Source organism: Hyalella azteca, unplaced genomic scaffold (assembly GCF_000764305.2).
Source record: "Hyalella azteca isolate HAZT.00-mixed unplaced genomic scaffold, Hazt_2.0.2 contig8774, whole genome shotgun sequence".
NCBI classification, from domain to species: domain Eukaryota; kingdom Metazoa; phylum Arthropoda; class Malacostraca; order Amphipoda; family Hyalellidae; genus Hyalella; species Hyalella azteca.
The window spans coordinates 221707-241660 of record NW_025938859.1 but is presented as its reverse complement, the minus strand read 5'-3'; the positions used below and the strand labels follow the sequence as shown (position 1 = coordinate 241660).

Here is a 19954-nt window from a genome sequence, read left to right as displayed (position 1 = left end):
GTAAAAGGCGAGCAAAAAACCAGTCGTTTGCTGCGTCAGCTCAACGATAGATGCAAGATGAAGATAAAAATATACAAATAAAACTGAACGTCCGGCAAGTAAGTCGATGCCACGACAGCTACGACGATACAAAGAAGGCATCTGCTGACTTCATTTGCGAGCTAACAATGTCTCGGCCGCTCTGCAGTCTGCAATGATGAGTCACTGAGGAAAAAATGGAGAAAAAACATTCTAACTGTAACCAACATTAATGAAAAAAGCTTTTAGGTACGAGATAAAAATTGTTATGCGGAAATGATTCATTACTTCTTGCCAATTGGTGACCCAATATAGTAATATTGATTGTTCTTTTGATTTATAACAGATTCAACATTACAGAGAAATAAAACCAGTTCATGAGGTTATGGTATGTTTCAGCGACTAGAAGTCATTTGTGGATTAGAAATAAAAAAGGAAAAGTTTAGTTTATATGGTTTTTGAAACTGATTTTATAAATAAGTTAGTGTTATGATTTTTTGTGAATAATTTAGTTCTTACAGCTATCTAGAGTGATAAATAGCGTATAAATGTTTTTTTAAGATTTGTCTTGTTCAAAGCAGTTCATATAGAAGCAAATGCCCGAGCAGCTGCCACTCATCTAACCAGCCATGTGCTCAGCAACTCGAGCCGAGGCGGCACTGAGTGGGAGTAGCGGACGGGTTTATATGCACACCGCACAACCCTGGCGGTGTTTAATCATATTACTCACCATTTATTATCATGGGGAGTGCTATAATTCAACAAGTTAAGGGCAGTAAATCGCGAACAAAATTTTACCGAGACGAATTTTTTTCATTTCATGTCTATGCTTATGCATGCATATTTTCATGTGTTCGCATACCGTACGCAATAAAATGGGGGTTTAAAGGGAATGAGGCACATAAACTTTCAATATTAGATCTAAATAAATTTGAGGGCATAAAGAGAGAATTTGAAAGGGTTTTTAGATCAGTTCATCTTATTGAATAAAGCTGAAGTATAAATGATATGTATTAGTGTTAAAATAGTCAAGCATTTCGTATCCCCAACTCTTCTAATGATTTAAGAAGTGAAAACGATGAGACAAAATTGTCACACAACTTCACCAAAAGAGGTATTTTTAGCTTCCACCGAAGAAATTTATGAATAAAGTTGATAGTGTGAGATCCAGAAAAATTATTTAGCTGCCAACTGGTAAACTGTTTCTTTCATTGCATGGACAAAAATTTATTCCGCCAACCCACCATGAGATGAAAACACTCAGAGAATCGTCAATTAATTGAAACTCTATCATAGAGTCCATTTATGGTACTACCTTTTCATTAAGGTCTATAGCCAAAAGTCTTTACCTTCATTCAAAAAATTAAGTTCAATTTAAAACTTTAGGCATTGTTTTAATGTTATTTAAAACAGTTCACGTTATACTCACGATGGCTGATCTCTGAGCCTCACAGGCTGGCCATCGCCGGGTTGTTGACTTGCGTACGACGAGAGTTCAGAAGCACGTCCGCAAACTGCAGGCGTTGAAGTCGGCGAGAAATGAGCGCGGGTCGAGGACGATCGCGAGAAGTTAGAGAAGCTGGAACTGTCCGTTACTGGACTCGGCTGGCCGCTTGTTTTCTGAATAGGAAACCCGTTGCGATCTGATACCGGAGTGTGTCCGTTAACAACAGGATTCTGGGGACTTTTACAAATATTTTCTGATGGATAATGAGATATAGAATTGTGACGTGAGAAATGCCGTACTCTAATATCAGAGTCTTGGGATTGGAGAGGCTGGATCGAGTGGGATCTAGTCTGATACGAAGGACTGATTGGGGAGTTAGTTGGGGCCAGGGACCCACTGTCTGATAAAATGTTGGGATTGGAGGAAAAAGATTTCCCGTGCCCAGTGGATGAAGTGACCTGTAAAGATGGGCTGTTATACCGATTGTTTATTGATAAATTGGATGTTCTAGTATTTGTAGTATCAACGAGATAATCCGTATTATTTCGACAGAGGCTACTGGAATCATTGAGCAAAGAGTCGGCGGATGCAAAATTTTTCTTGTAGGGATCGGCACAGGAGCTTGATTTGACTGGAGAATAAAGAGGCTCGTGAGATTTCCTGTGGGAATTTTTTCTCGCAGAGGAATAAAGTGTAGAATTGTTATTGGAAGAGATGGGAGTAGATGTGGAGCACGGGGTGGGAGGAAGGGGAGTGTGGATCACTGAGAAGTGATTGTCGGGGTCTTCCACAAGACTGATCCGTGGCTTTGGGTCCACGCCCTTCAATTTGTGATCTGAAAAGAGAAAAACAAAAACAGATTTTATTCTTCTGATCTCAATGTGAATGTCAGCAAAGCGGAAATTAATGACAAACAACTTTCTCGCATAGCTTTCATATACACAAAGCTAAGGAATTGTATTTTGCAATAAACGTATCAAAATGACCATAGAAATTATTTGAAATTTCCATGAATTGTAATTAATATGGTTATTAAGAAATAATTATGGAGCCCGCCTTGCAATTAAGTTAGGCGTTGCCAGACTAGAGAAATATAAAAGTTGAAACGATCTACCATTTTAGTAGAAATAATCATTTCCAGGTAATTTATGTCGACGTCCATCGATGATGTTTTAAGAAATGTAAAATATCATTATTAATTATTCTTCATTAAAAAAATGAATGCAGTTTCAACTATTTGGTTAACAAAATCAAAGCACCTCAACTTATAAGTGTGAAAAAAATTAATTCCAACAGAGATTCGCATTCCGGTATCCAACAACAATGTACAGATTGCATGCAAAGACCGGCCTGTGCCTCTCTGATAACGCCGCAACGAGTGTCTCGAAAACTTCAACGCAACGAGTGTCTCGAAAACGCCACGTCATTTCCGTGAGTAGAAAGTAGCGAAGGTCAAAGAAAGTCTGTAACACCGCAACCAACGCACAACCAACTGACAAGCAGACAACTGATGCAAAACTGACAAGCACCAACTGACAAGAAAAAAGCGCGTGTGTAACAAAATAAAGTCAAAGATAGAAATTTATATTGATTTATACTAAATAAATTGAAATTGATTGAAATTAATATATATGAAATGTTTTAAAATCAATTTTAACGCATACTCTTCTTCAGTGCTAGTTTTCGGCAGATAAAATAAGTAAACTTTGAGTTATTTTTAAAATTTAAGCTATACGATTGCAAAGCATTTAATTATTATTATTGTTACGTTAATTCATCATTGAAGAAACAGATAGCTGTGGGATGAGTATTCCAGATAAAAACTATCGATAAATTGGCGAAAAATATTTAATAAGAATACGTATACATTAAGCTATCCTCTCCATTAAAAAAAAAACTAATTCATCATTGAAACTCGAGACCACATTATACGATGATGTCTCACAACCCTATACACGAGTCAATGCTAATCGTCTGTACGAGAATCAATATGATGACGGACTTCTTTATTCCAAGTTGAACAGAAACATTTTCGTTCAAAAGAAAAAATTCTGAATTGAATTTCGGCGCCTTGACCAACAACAGGGAAATCAAAAACGAAACGTTCAAATTTAATTTCAGTTCTTAAATGAATTAATGAATGCGGATACAGGAACACAATTCATATTCATGACATATAGTAAGGATTTGTCTTGCATTATTCTTGTTACCGATACGAAGTTAACGTATATAATTGCGACATTAAACATACGAAAAAATTTGTCCTCAAGAAAATTTTTGGGAGATACAGACCGGTTCGATCGGAGATAATTAGATACGTCAGCTCGCAGCGCTATAGTTTGCCTCGATCGGTAACCTGAGGTCTAACAATTTTGGAAAGACGCTTAAAATCGGGGAAGGATTTCTGTGCTGTGCAGCTTCTGGAATGTAAGCTGTCCGTTCCTGCCTTTGATTGAAAGCATTTAAAAAGGTAGAAAATGTAATACATAATATATTATAGAGTACGATCTAAACATTATAAAAAAGAATGTTGACTACTATATAGTTTGCTGTTCGAGAAGTACTCGTGCGAGAGATCTTGTTAGCCCAATTCTTCTGGAACTGAATTTTCTGTACAGTAAACAAATAAATTATTCTTCTAACGGTAAAAACGGCGCGGTAAAATATATCACAGTAAGAATGCCTGAACGCAGCTTACTACAGACTATATTTAACCCGTTAGCGGGCAAGTTGCCATAAATGGTGACTTCAAATTTCCGCCCAAAACGGCCCTTGCACCATATACGTCCCGTGGAATGTGTTTGAGGCTACGCTACCATACCGTTGCCTATCACCAATCATTTGCCCATCTTTCCGTGCATCGCAATGGCCCCTAAAATGATCAGCAATTACATGAGCATTTAAATAAAATATTTCAAAGTGTTCGACACCAAAATTTATGCTATCAGCCTTTTCTAAATCAAAGGGAGATGTGTAATGTCCCTTAAATAACTATCAATATTAACTTTTATATTGAATAAAATTGCAGGTAGATAGTTTCCCGTTCCATATGCATGATCAATTTTAAATAATATCATATGGAAAAGTGCAGTAACCAGAATTAATTATATAATTCTTCAAGTCTTATATGCATCTTCAATTTCCAAAATTCATAGCAATCCTCTGGAGTGAATATTTATAAGGATCAACCAAACTTTCATGCACTAACCTTTTATATCTAAATTTCTACGCATTTCTGTGTTTACTTGTAAATATCAAATGATGCAAATATCCTGTGATTGAAATCAGTTTGTTGAAAATCAAGCTCCATATCCCTCGCTATAATTTATTATCCTTTATATTTATGTATAATATGCTATATATATCAAACAAACAACGAATCCAGTATATACCCAAACTTTGTATGCAATGCTGAACTTTGAACTTGACGGGAAGTTAATGCGCCGGAGAACGAACGGCACCACGACAGGCGACGGAGACTTACGGCGTTAACGGCGCAGGCCAAAAAGGCGCGGCGCAGTTAGCGTCACGGTGGACAAGGCGCGGTGGCCAAATAAGCGGCGCTGGACTGCGCGTGTGGCGTTCCAGATGCGGGTTAGGAGGAAACTTCCATTTAAAGATATCGCCTTGGCCATTCATTCTTGTGGGGAAGTTTTTACTCGATTTGTGTGGTAGTTTTAGCTCATTTTTCAACATTTCAAAATACAATATCAAAAAAGAAATTGGAGTAAATAATGCTAAGACTGTTGATCAGTAATTCAAAAGTGATGAACTACAAATTAAATTAAACATTAGATGCGGGAATCCAATCAAAATTATTTGCTCCAAAAATATAAACATGAAGCTAAAAGGGTGAAGGATTAGCAGCGATGCTAATATGGCTGGCAGCGACCGGGTTCAAGAAGGACGTACGAACGTTTATCTCAGGCGCTGACCAAAACAGAAGGCCAGGATCTTGCAGGTAAAATAATAAAATGTTTTGTATAAGCCTGAGCCTTACGCTTAAGGTGTGCACGGATGCAGTGTGAGGAATTTTGGACTCTAACAATCGGACAAAAATAAAGCAATAATAGATTCAGCTGATATTTTTTGAAATTGAAGACATGCAATTGTAACTGGCGTTGGTCGGGCCAGTTGATTAGGCGGCTGAATTGAAATATTCATATACTGGAGTATATATACAGAATGACCGAGGCGATTGCAATCTTGCAGTGAATGCCATGGTAGCAAAATATGGCGTTTTTCCATATTTCTCAAAATGACACGAAAAAGAATGACAAAATTTACAAACCTAAAATTTTGATACTTCTGAGTGCTAATGCTGTTAGAAGGTGGCAAATTAGATATATAGAAGAAATCAGTTAAAAGAAGATACTCTTGACGGAGAATAGGAAAGTATAGCTGAAGACTTTACTTTGGAAAGTTAAAAAAATATAACTCAGTACTCACTGCAGTGAGTGACAGAGAGCGCATTTTCTCGTCGACAAAAACTTGAGGTCACGGACGGACGGACGGACAGACAGACAGACGGACATGGCGAGCTAATAGTGCATTTTTTCCATAAATGAGAAAATGCGCAAAAATGTAAATAACGTGAGTCTGAGCTGAGGAAACGTGTTCCTCGGCAAACACTGCATGGAGACTCTGTTCATGGTAAGGTTGAAACTTGAGTTTAATAATAATTGATTATTGATTTATCTAGAGTACCATAGAATAATCAATTATACAGCGTAAATACATTTTAAGAATAAATAGCATATTCATTCAAACAAAACGATGGTGAAGCAGTAATTAGGAAGAGAGATAGAACTTAAAGAACTGTGGATGCTGTGCCGGCTGAATTTTATTGATTAACTGCACGAAATGACTTATAAGTTATCACGAGCGATATTTCTGCTAATACAGCCTCTGAGCACTGATGAATATTGAATGATCTACTGAAGAGATATCGCATCAAGTGTTGCGTAATACATTTTATTAACATGAAACTTTATACATTTCCTTAAGAAGACTTCAGAGACGCGTGATGGAACGGATGTGTGGGCATCACACACTAGTATTGCAGCCGCTAAATTAAGCCACACAGCAGACCAAGTGATGCTTCAGTATAGAGTTCCGTCTCTAAATCCGCAATGCGAGCTGTCAGTGTATGATTTCAATAAAAACAAAGTGTGAGAGATCGCTCACCCAACATCAGATGTTGAGCTTAGTACTTGCATCAAGGTCCGTGACGTAGCTGCATGGTCTACAAGGCAACAGTAGTAAAGTCACTTATGCATCTGATATCTCAATGTGGAGTATGTAATAGAACGACATCGCACGGTAATTCCAATAATGTAATAGAATATGTAATGTAAGAAAGCAGCATTGACTTCATTCAAATTATTCGACTTGAAATTTAGTTCTTATCAGTTAAGAATTTTACACCTGATACCCCAAGCAGGGCAATAATATGGTAACAAAACTCTTGAGTGCATCAATTGTGAGTCGAAACGGCAAGAGCGAGTTAACGCTAAGAGCTTCACTTACTTTGGTCACGTGATGAAAGCTCGAGATGGGACCATGAAGGTAATTTGTGGTCCATTAATTGTAATTATGGTGTGGTAACAATAATTTTATAAGACATAGACATTAGGATAATGGGACGTTCATTAACAATATCATTAAGTTTAATTAACTGAAAAAGTTGAGGATATAATGTAATGACTCATCAGTAGTGTGCATTATTATAAATCAGGTAATCATTTGAACCTACTGGTTAAATCATTTGAATCTAATTAAACATCAATTTGAACCTAATAGTCCCAATAACTTTCTACCAATTTTAACCGAGTCAAAACTTAGACGGCTGGAAGTGATAAGAAAGAGGCATGAACCATGGAAATAAGAGCACAACATTGCGATTTGTGAATCTTTGAACATATGTACTAATAGAGGGTAAATTAAACCCCCGAAATTAAAAGAGAATTGGCAACCGGGTGGCGGGTGCTCTCGTAGTTAATTATTGCAGGCGATTGCGAGTGAAGATCCTAAAATGTAGCCGAAGGCAAAGGTCTCCTCCATTCAATATGAAGTCGAGAACAAACAGAAAATTTTTACATCCAACACAATCCCACCATTTCAAGTGGAACGGAAAACGCTGGTAGATTTTTCATGAAATGGTCGGTATAGAAAAATGTTTCTGGAAAAGTCAGTGCATATATATTGACAGGAATTCCTTCACGTGCTCAATTAAATTCGTTTTAGTTTAAATATTTACTCAAAATAAATTATGCTGCATAAAACATTTCTGAGCGGTCATTTAACAGCGAAAAAAACAACCTACTCTTATTGGAGAAAAAAAGTGTAAATTGCTTATCCGTCTTGCTAGAATGAATCGAACATCAAACTTTGATGCTCGCTTCGTCACTGAATATTCTAGCTGGCTTGAGGGTTACAATTTTTCAGCAACTCGAACCTAAATGGAGACTCGCACGCGCAACGTAAACGTCGCACGCAGACGTCCAAACAAACACGCGCTCTGGGAACCTAGGGTGAAGCCGTCGAGTTCGGAGGTAACACGCGCTATTTGCAGGGGGAACTTCAACTTCAACACAAGAATGTTTAAAAGGGGGCTTTGGTAGATGTGGCTTCCTTTGGAAAGGAAGAGATTACGGTGTCAGTAGAACAATTTTACTTAAAAGTTTTTTTGCAGACTGAAGATTTGATCTTAAATAAAACGATGTACTACTGAAATTGTATTAATTTTAAAGCCACTCAGAAGAGAAATGAATTAAATTAACAGTTAATAAATAGCGAGATACCGAACAATTCCAGCATGACTTCACAACAGTAAATATGCAGATGTGATTTGCGCAAATCATTAAAACAAGCGCTTCAAAACAGCCGCGTCGTAACAATTACGTCCTCGTTTCTGAGAAAAGGTGATCCACAAAACGGGGGCGCGGCCACAAAAGTAATGAATGGCCACTTTTGGACTAATTTCAAGTGTCCTGCATTCCTTATAAGGAAAGTTCTTGACAGCAACACCTGCATGCAGCTGCCACGAGCAACGCTTGCAGCAGACAGCGTGGGAGGCTCCATGCTTAAGTGGGTAAGGCGGCTCCAGCAACAACAAGGTTTAAGGTTTGACGGAATACAAGTCGGGTAACGTGTAAGGCCAATGAAAGGCGAGTGCGAGCTTTAAATTACATGTCTAATTGATTTCAGAATCAACACACAAATCGCATAAATAGGCGAAAAAGACTTGTTGATTGGTATTGATTGTATTTGAACGCGCGAAAACTCGCGAAAGCGGTTCCAAACAAATAACAATCGGAGCATCATGAAGGAACTAATGCAGCGAGCACATCTAGGTGTTTAATGAGTCTGGAATAAAAACTAGACCTTTAACTCATATGCATTAGCCGCGCAAAATTTGGACTCCAGGAAGCGAAGGCTAAATCCCAATGATTGTAAAGCAGGCAAGACGAATCAAAGTATCGATCTCCATTGAAATAATTTCTATTCAATTCATCGATAACTTCGAGACTTCTTAATGTGCAGTGGACCAGCTAGACAATTTTAGTCGCAAACAAATTGTATGTATTTATAGATAAGGCGAAAGATGAGAGAAGCTTCGCGATACAACCAGGACCCTAGACAGCATCACTGTACAAAATATACCTACAGCATCAAGATATATCGAGACCGGGGAACCACAACAACAACAGCATCACTGAAGGCCCCCACTAAATAAAATCAATAAAATTAATACCACGATTAACATTAAAACGACATTTTTTCTCATCATGAGTCGAACATTCTATACAAAAATCGAAAATAAATATATAAATTGCCAATCAATTTGTTTACAAGCGCTCTATTCGTAAGTTCAAGCGAAACAGTAAACTTTTAATCATGAACATCTGAACAATAAAAATGCACAGTAATTAAAATCAACCACAAATGTGGAAAAATGTCTCAATTCTAAATCATAAGGTCAACTATGAGATCATTGTTAAGAGATCATACTCGCATGAAACTGTACACAATGCGATGCTGGTCGTGCAAGATACCGTCGAACAAGACACCATAAGTAAGCAAAGTGGACTGATAAGACCCCCTCCTTTTATGGAGACTTCTCAGGGCCCGCGACCATAGGCGGCAAATGTATTGCCATAATCCTGATAACAAAAGACGCGCATAAACCAGAGATATCGTCCTGCTTTGAGTCGAGCATTTAGATTAAAGGATAAAGTCAACGCGACAGCTGAGCCTCAAAATATTGCACGGCGTAAAAAAATTATACTGTATGTAGTGAGCAGCAATGAAATTTGCAAATGATTGTGTGGGGATGCATGAAAGTTTCACCCTTCAAACAACATGCAATCAAAACTGAGATAAATAATTGGATAAACAATGATTGCATTGAAATACCGATAGTCGATAACAATACAAACAAATATAAATAAAAACAGCGAGTAAATAATTGTTAGAAAAAGGATCATATGAATTTGCCCGCATCTTTGGCACTGTGTGTGTCCCGAACAAGTATTATTATAAAATTACTGATTGGTTCATGTAAATTTATTATCAATTTAGCAAATTTCACTTCGTACAGACACCGGAATTCTCAAAGATTACCACTAATATTCCGTTAATTAATAATAATCGTAAGGAAATTTACATATCGTTCTCTCACCCTTAGAGCAGCATGCCCGCTTGTCACAAGGGGGCGGTCCACCGAAGTACTGGAACAACACCTTGGCAGGAGCGTTTGCCCCGTTGTAACCACATTGTCTGAGCACCTCGGGATCACACCACATCTTAGTCACACCACTTCTTGTTCGGTGAAGAAACGCAGAATTTCTCTAATTTTATTGTATTTAACGCGCAACTACAATATCGATGACTTCCAGCCGGACGTACTACACATTTTTACCTACACATACTTTCGACTTAATGGTTTTCTTGTCATAACTCTTCGTGTACACAAAGTTTGAAAACTAAGTGAGGCATAAAAAAACGTAAGAATTAATTTCTTCCGAAAAGCTTCAAAGCTTAGAGAATTCGACAAAAGTAATGGCAAAGGCGCCGCGGATTGCATGCCACTTTGTTTAGTGCGGTTGGAGAGCCTGACTCCAATTGCAGATCTGAACCGGAGCAGGGCTAGAAAAACCGGCTCGAGGAGGAATGTCAATTTTAATGAGGCAAAACTTTTGCCGAGATTATTCAGAGTGAATAGGCAGCACACTTTCGCCCAAATAATTATTGGTTAATAGATAACGTACGACTTATGGAAACAGACGGGATCTTAGTTTTTTTCAGACTTAGAATTTATCCGTTCATTATTTTCCGTAATTCCCCTAATAACTCATGGTTGAATGTTAACAACCAATAACACCGATAGTCGAGTCTCTGATCATCAAATTAAATGCACGTAAAAAAATAAAACGCATCTTTTCCTTGCATGAGCCTACGTTATATCAAAATCTCATGAATTCCTTCCTGAAACAAAAATGATCAAATAAGTCCCTTTTAGGTAAGAAGTTTGTGAGTAATCGTCAACTAGCACGGAACATTTTGTTTGACTTTCTAAACCTAGAAATATAGATGTAAACCTAGAAATTTATTCACTTTTAAGCGGCAAAATGTCTGATATAATTTCACGAGTGTCAGTTTAGTCATTTATTAAATATAATTTGTATTCATAGTATTCAGCAAAAGAAATATAAGATTTTTATGACGTGTGCCGTCATTTCAAGTAACTAATTAGGAACTGAAATGTATGAGCATTAGGGACTAATGACGGTAGGAACAGCTTTTAAATATTTAATGATACTAGATAAGTGGAGAGAACGTAAAAATGCATTAAAATACAGACGAACTATAGGATCTACAAATTTGTGATAAAGTAATGAAGTATTGCTGGTGAGCCGAGGACGCTGCAGTCTCCCACATACGTAACTGCGTAGGACTGTTTACCGATCAATTTAATGAAAAAATTCCGCTGAAAAGCAACAACTGTTCGATATTTTTCGAATGTTCATTATTATGTTAAAGCTGAGCTTATTTACGCTATTTGATTCAACATTAAACTCAGCTGGTGCTGAATTTTAACGACTCTAAAATATAAAATTTTCAAATCATTAAGTTTTCAAAATATAAAATTTTCTAAGCATAAAATTTTCAAAGTACATAATTTTCAAACTATATATTTACAAAATAAAAAATTGAAGATCAGCATCACTTGATTTCCAACTCGTAATTGTTAATTAATGTATAAAATCGTACTAAGTTGGCAACTGCTGCCTGACTCTACCTGAACATGGGCGGGGAAATGATAAATTCGAAAATCAGTTAATTCAAGTTAGTTGGATACTTCTATACCTCCGAAAAATGTCATTACAGTCATGCCAACAAAAAAAAAGGATGTTCAATTATGAAATTTATCAGCGACACGCTAAAAATCTCAAAAAAGATTCTGAGCGAATCGACAAATAAGTTGTCGCTCAATATTTTTTGTTATCCACTGGAAATATGAAAGAATTCTACATGCGTAATAATCGCGACAGAGAAGGAACGAGCAAGAAATTTATAGTACGTCGCCGACAAGGGCTTCGAGAGCGATTCATCGAACAGCCTCACACCGCGACAGTCGTAACAACACTGGCGAGTTACATCCCAGATTCTGCAGGAGGTGCTCCTAGATCCTAGTAGGTGACTAGTTCATTTCAAGTCTGATAAAAGCCTAGGCAAATATACTTGATTGAACCATGAAATGAGGACTGAGGTCGTCGAATTTGTTTATTTCAAGTCTGCAAAAGATCAAGCAAAGATACTTGATTGAATCGATGCATAAGGATGGAGGTGATCTGACAAGTTCATTTAAAATCAGATTAAACAAACATTTGGTTGATGTTTGGTTGAACCAAAAGAGGTTCAAAATCAAAATGAAAAATATAATTCATTATAATTTAAAGCCACAGTAAACCATGCAGATATTGGAAAGAAAATCATGCAACCTTTACTTGCACAAAAAATTAGCCTATTATTAAAAAAATGCTGAAAAATGAGCAACACTTGTTGCTGTCAACATGCTTAAAATAGCAGGTTTACACCAACAGCGCTAGAGTTGGAATTGACCTCAACTTAGAGTTGAATGTAGAAGCCAACTTTATGGACCGGACAGCGTTTCGTCTTCAATAGAGAACCGCTACTCGCCATTTGACCTCAAATTGCACTCAAGTGGCAAGACTGCACTTCAGGGACACTCAATTACAACAGTTGTGAGCAACTCACGGCTGCTCTTATGTGGCTTAGAATAAGATGAACTTAATTCTAAAACCTGAAGTTCACTATTTGCTCCAATGCTCATGACAAAAAAAAGGGAATTTTACATGTAAAAGTATTGCAACAAACCTAAATAAGCAAAAATACGAAAACGGCTTGCTCATTACTCGCAATTTTTCTGCGTAGCAAAACTTTTTGGTGGCCCGACAGCCGACAAGACTGATGTTGTTGTTGGTCTCAAGAAGTTAGCTTGAGAAGGAGCGTAGCCACCGCCAGCCCAAACGTTTCCCAGCCTAAGGCCCGGAGCGTCGTACAGAGAATGTGCCCGGGTATGATGCCTCAATAATAGCAGGGTTCCAGATGAAGTTTAGCGCCGCAGATCGTACTGATAACGCGTCCATGTTGGGATGCAGCAAGCGCTATGAGGGTGCGGTATGCTCGGTTACATCTGGGCGCCAAAAAATACTTTGCTAATTTTTTATTCGGACGAGAAGGCATGAGAACACTGCCGCAATAAGAAAAAAAAAACATTTTTTTGGCGATTGGCAAAATTTTCATGCATCAATAAAAATTGGAAGATTTTAATTCGAAAAATAAAGCATTTAATTCCCTATACCTCGCCCATGCAAATAGTCTGTCTTGTATCACGAAAGACCGAGATGATAATAATACCCACGATAAAAATACGATTCCACTATCTTACATCTGGTATTTAAGATATCTTGAATAGGTCGGCACTCACCTGAGCCTGGGATTCAAAAGAAGGCGGCACTGATTGTGACGACTGGCATCTACAGCCACACGTGTTGCACTTCGCTTGTCCACTTCAATGGTGAGACAGATGCTACTTCGTGAAACACATTAAATGCTCCAACTACTCCATCAATTGAAACTTTTTTCATTTTCAATCTTCTTCAATAAAATTTCAAACAAGTAAAAACAGATAATTTTTCCTTGAATTATGTAACCTGAAACATGAGAAGATGCAAAAAATCTCACGCCTATTATTCACTTGTTAAGTTTTTATCGCACTGCACGGTGCAGAAACATATAACTAAACAGCTTATCTGCGCAATTCGAGTTTAAAAATCAAGAAGTATTGTGACCTTGACTCTCTTCACAATGAAAAAATATAACTCAGTACTCACTGCAGTGAGTGACAGAGAGCGCATTTTCTCTTGCTATTTCAACTTCAGAAGTCACGGACGGACGGACGGACGAGCACATAATAGCGCCTTTTTCCATAAATGAGAAAATGCGTTAAAAAATTGAATCTCCCCAACACGAGTTTGAATAAAATACACACAATCATGTAATTAACAGTAGGTACCCAACTGCAGTTGTCAGTTAAACACCAAAAATAATTTAATCTAATGAAATATTTTGCTTCAACAACCCGTCGATTCAGTGGAGCTAGTGAAACCTTAAAAACTAATATATTTTTCTGAAAAATCTATAATTCAAGAGCTGAACGAATGAGTTTGTTAGAGAACTAAAGAAGACGCTATTTTCTCGTAGCGTTCTCATAAGTCTGCTCAGGTCAATAATACAATCATACAAACTCAACAGAATTTCATTGAAAGGACGAAAGAGAGCGCAACATGCGACCAGGTTCAAATTGTCACACAAAATGAGGGAGTCGGTGCGAGTATGATGAATAGAAGTGCTTGGAGCAAGCATCAACTGTTGACTTTCAACATCTTTGCCAAGTCAGGTGGTTATGACAAACATTGCGAATACTCCGCACGAAATCCTGCACTTCAAGACGAGCGAGAATTGGTCAATTTCCGGAACCTTTGCTCAAAAATCTTCTCCTAATTTTTTATGAATGCGCATTCTATTGGCAGTTAGTTTAATGGAAATCCCGCTTGCCAGCCAAGTATAACCAAGTATATATTTCTGTTAGTTCGTCATCACACATCATCATAGTTCTATTTGGCTCACGACATTTGTGGGCCGTTAATGGATTCAGGTAATGGAGAAACGCAATCGGTGCTAATTATTTATACATTTTTGACGCTTAAAGCATGAAAATTTGCTATAAACTGCATGATTCAGACGATAATTTTTTTTGTCTTTGCTCTGACATAATCGACAGCATAGCAGACAGAGTTTCAAGTCGACATCCTCCCTAATAATCTTTTCAAGTTATAATAGTTATTATCTATTTAATTAACAATCTGGAAGCAAATAAAACGCCGTACGTCTCTGCTACTAATGCGTGAGCGAACAACCTTTCTGTTAAGATTACATGATTGAACGTCACTATTAGGAATGCTGGACCAAAACACTCGTGACAACACAACGATAATCATGAACGGCCAGCAGCGAACGATCCAGCATATGACTCACTCATACATACAATGAGTAAGTCATGTTCGAGAATTTACGCTTGAAGGATATGACTAGACTAGAAGGTTGACATTTTTGAGTTCAATTGTCATGAGGTCGGAATGAATATTTAAAACAAGTGACAATTCGATAAGAGTAGTTGGAATTTAGCAACACGGTAGAATAATTCAAATGGAATGATTTTCTTGGCTTATTCACGAAAGAAACTTCTCAACATCCAAAGTTCATAAAGATCTTTTTTACAACACTTCTCTTTAACTTCACTTCTTGTTTGTTTGTCTGTCTGTCTGCTACAAATCCTATAATCGATATTTAACACACTTCTACCTGTCCAATCGATCGAAAATTGGAGACAATGCATGAATCAATTGACAGAATAATTAATTTTATAAATTAAAATTTTTTTTCATTATAAAAAAAATTAAAAAATAAATTCGTCTGCTACAAATCTTATAATCCATATATAACACAATTTGACCTGTCCAATTGATCTGAAATTTTGCACAATTGCATAAAGTCAGAGACAATGCATGAATCAAATGACAGAATAAATAATTTTGAAAATTTACAAAATTTTGATATCATAAAAATTTTTTCAAGAATATATATTTTTTCAATATTTGAAAATAAAATTAGAAATTAATTGTACATGTGTAACATCCAAGACACTGGATTGTTCAGAAGTGTTGTCTTTAAAAAGTAATTTTTAAACGCATATTATTTATGACCTCAAGTCATATATTCCATACAATGAATTCTATTATACGGACAATAAATTATTAAATAAACTTCACACGAAACCATAGAGCGTCTCATCCACAGCACCGACACCTGTCGCGTTGTTTCCACTGCCACTTTTTAAACATCATAACAATACCACCAAGTGAAACAACAAACGTTTATTCTATGACAGGATAAGGTCACTTCTGCTGACATTTGCCTTTATTCTACAATATGACTGGTCAGCCCTCGGTCAGGTGCCGTAAGAACTTGCACCAAGACTAACTTCACGAATGCCGACGCCCGTTTCACGAGAGTCGCGTGCGTCTGTGGCTGGGCTCTGCCCCTTCAAAGTATCGACCAGCGAGCAGCAGGCCGCTTCACTCTAACTCCCTTGCTATCGCAGCACCTCTCTCTAGTAATTAATGCCTTTATCAAGCACATTGTAAACACTTATTGATAACGTTCCTGATTTGAAGCAGTAATGAAAAAGCTGCACTCAACGATTGCGCTACCTCGATCTGGTCGCCACCGTGACTGGAGTTGGTGCAGTGCATTGAAGCTAAATTGCAACCCTCCCTTCCCCTCTGCTTTCGTCCGATACCGTGGGGTGCATGAATCAGCTTTCCTCTCTCCCCCACCCCCCATACGACACGTCACCATCAGCACCTCGTCTTCTAATATTCGTCCGATAGCGGCTATCAGCTGTCTGATAAACTAGTCATAGTTGAGCTGCACATTCGGTAGCTCTCCCATTATGAAAAAGCTCATATACATGAACTTTGTTACACCATACCTAACAAACGAAGCTATTAATCAGACCAATTAATTCAAGGGAATATGACAGTGAATACACAAAACTCCACAAATACAAGGTCGCGAAATGTTCCGATTTTTAAGACAACATTTATAGGTAATTAAAGTATCAGAAGTTACATCGATAATTATCAAATTATCATAGCAAAGAGGGAATTGTTTGGACCTTAAAACGTCATACAAACTTATATTGATTATTATTCAATAGCTACGTGTCTACAAAGCGTACTCCCTAAAAAATTTTGAGCATTGGACTTGGGTATAAATAGATTTAAAAATCACACATCAGCAACCGTTACAATAATTAAACTCATTCTTTTCCTGCATTATTTTTGGACAAATTTTTATAGTTTTTCGACAAAATTTTTATAGTTTTTCGACATGCCAAAGACAAAAATTAATTTCGATCACAACCTTGGATAAACATGCCAAGGATAAATCGAGCACCAGGCACCATCAAGCAAAATCATTTCACACATTCAATAAATGTATTGTCATTTCGTAATTATTAAAACAGCAAGAAACTCCATCAGAAGACGAATAACCAGCAGAAGTTCTTGGAATGCCACAATGAGATTGGAATGCCTCAATGGCCCGCAGCATTGAACTGTCCACCGCTGCTACTCACGCCTCTGTTGTCATAGCAACAGCTGATCAATGAAAAGGAGGTGCTACTACTAGAATTGCTCCCCCCTTTTTGCCCTGCACCACCGCCATAGTAAAACTTTCATAGAAAACTAATTATAGAAAGACTATCTCAAATTCAGCCAGGAATAGAGCATTCGTAAAAAAATAATAATAGTCTGTAATTCCAGTGTAAAGCCTGGGTAAGAAGATTCAACACTTAAAAATAAAACATACGTAAACATACATTGTTTTACACCTTTGATTACGGAAAAGGCTTAATGTTGCTTTCAACTTCAACATTCTATTCGCTGTTTTTCCAATAGTAGATCTAAGAGGATAACTTGACAAGTAACATTAAAGTGATGCACAACCAACCATGGCCCTGTTCGACGACTGCTTCAATGTCATCAGTTAGTTTGTCGCTGGCCAGAGAAAACTAATCACGGTTCCACATTTTGTTTTCCTAAAATAATCTTGTAACAAATATTATACATTGCGACTGAAACATTCATGGAATACGAGATATGCTGCATTTTATCCTCTTAGGGCTGCCTGGTGTTGGTGTGGGCGTAGTGACTAGTGGGTAACGACTGCGGATGGACGCACGGTCAGCACGGATACCTGACACGCTGACCCGCCTGACCGTGCGGTCCGTACCTCGCGCGTCGCCGCGGCCGCGGCCCTGCTGCTCGGCCAATATTAAATAATATTGAGTCTTAATCTATGCTCTTAACCATAATTGGGCGAATAGTAAATTTCTTATAATCAAAATATGCAGTCTGCGTAAGTAACGTAACTAACTCGCTCAGGCCTCAGTTAGTGTTGAAGCATAATGTATGAATGAACAAAACTTCGTAGTTAACCTCAAAAAGTATTTTCTCCTTCAAGACAAAGAAAACTTTTGAAGACCAACTATAAAATTTTTCCACGGAACTTCATATCCTGATATTTCATTTAGTTGAATCACGAAAAGTTGATAAAATACTTCGTGATTCAAGACTAGGTTTCCCTTGAGCACATCCTAAGAATTTGTTACAAAATATTTTAAAAAAATTTAGGTGATATAATAATATATAGTAATATACATAATATTTACAGCATTTCGCATAAATAGGCTAACTCTGATCTCCACATGTATTTAATTTTGATTTACTATTCGAAAAAACATTGATAGGACAACCTAAGGGTAAAATGTGAAAGGTTGATGAATAAAATATATTCTCATGCGAATTGCCTTGCCATCAAATATTCTTCACTGAGGTCACTGGAAAGCGTTTATCGTTCGTGATTGTCGATCCAACTTTGGATGACGCTTTTCTTTGCCACATTAGGTGGCCTCGCTTGCCAGCACTGATAAGGATATGGACGGAAGCCTTAATTAGTAGACATTGGATAAGCCTTTAACTTTCATTCGGTTATGTATTCATATCTTCATGACTTTCATTCGGTACTTCATTGGTACCTTCATAACTTTCATTCGGTTGTCGGGTGTGATACAGTTGCCGCGCATCAAATTTTGACATTCGAGTCCTACAAGTGCTCTCCAGCTAAAAAAAAACACAGAAATAAATACAGAGCAATGGAAAATTACAATTTCTTCTTATTGTAATTGTACATTAAATCCAAGATGTGTCAACTAGCGCCATACAAAAATGCTGTATAACATCCTTTACACAATTTTCAATGGATAGTTTGAACAGTTCAACCGGCCAGGTAATTTTTTCAAGCTGCAGCGAAAATGAATGATGAGAAAGTTCAGGGCGCTAATTTGCTTATCGCGAGTCGGATCTGTCGTAACGTTCTCCTTGACAGGAAAAAGGACATCTTCTCTGAGCCCTGACAAAGTTCAGCACTTCCATAACAGAGACAAGAGGTGCGCGTTTTTCTGCCAAGGTGCGTGCGAAGGGAATTGTTCTTAGGATTGGCACGGCGCTTACGAAATGCTACGCTTGAGCGACCAGATGTCGACACCTGCGCTACCTGGGGGCAGGCTCGGCCAAATTGAACGCAATTCAGAAGGGAGGGAATGGAAGCTTGGCATTCTACCAACTGCACAGAGACAGTGAGAGTTCTCGCCGCCGGGAAAAAAATCATTATTACGACACACGGCGCAGTTTAATTCATTATTTACTCTGCATAACGAAGCTGTGCTGCACAACGTTTCGACACGAGTTCCAGCATAGCGTAGGGGGAAGGCTATACTGAGATCATCTACGACATGTATGAACACTCATGGATAGGGGGCGAACATTTCGTCGTGTGCGATAAACCATGTTCTACAACAAGGTCATGAAGGTAGAGACTCATGACATGACTTCTAAAATAGCATGACCTCGTAGTAAATGCATTTTTATTTTTTACAAGATGTATCTGTGCGAGCAATGAACGTTAACATTTCTATGATAGAAATCTTGAACATACCCGTGCACAAACTCGATACATGTCGACTAGCAGTTAATAATATTCGTGTGTTGCGTACCTGCCATGCATGTGTTTTACATATCATTAAGTTATAATTTATACCATTCACGTGCAATGTATTTCGCATTATTTCTATCAGGGCCTAAAAGGTATATGTATCGCATAAAACATGAGTGAATCTCTTAATGAAAACGATGACTAATTTTACACAATATTTTCTCCTGATTTGACCTTGAATCACATGAAAATATAGATAAAAAAGACAACAACAAATTTTTC

General features: G+C 37.5%; 1 protein-coding gene across 1 annotated transcript in view; it reads right to left on the bottom strand.

Annotated features, from left to right (window-relative positions):
• The window catches only part of LOC108676662 (SH2 domain-containing protein 3C-like), a 74215-nt gene that overhangs the window by 11727 nt on the left and 42534 nt on the right, over positions 1–19954 (bottom strand). Inside the window, exon 4 of the mRNA XM_047881759.1 lies at positions 1448–2300. Coding sequence (XP_047737715.1) covers positions 1448–2300 — 853 coding nt within the window. The remainder of the gene's footprint in view (positions 1–1447; positions 2301–19954) is intronic.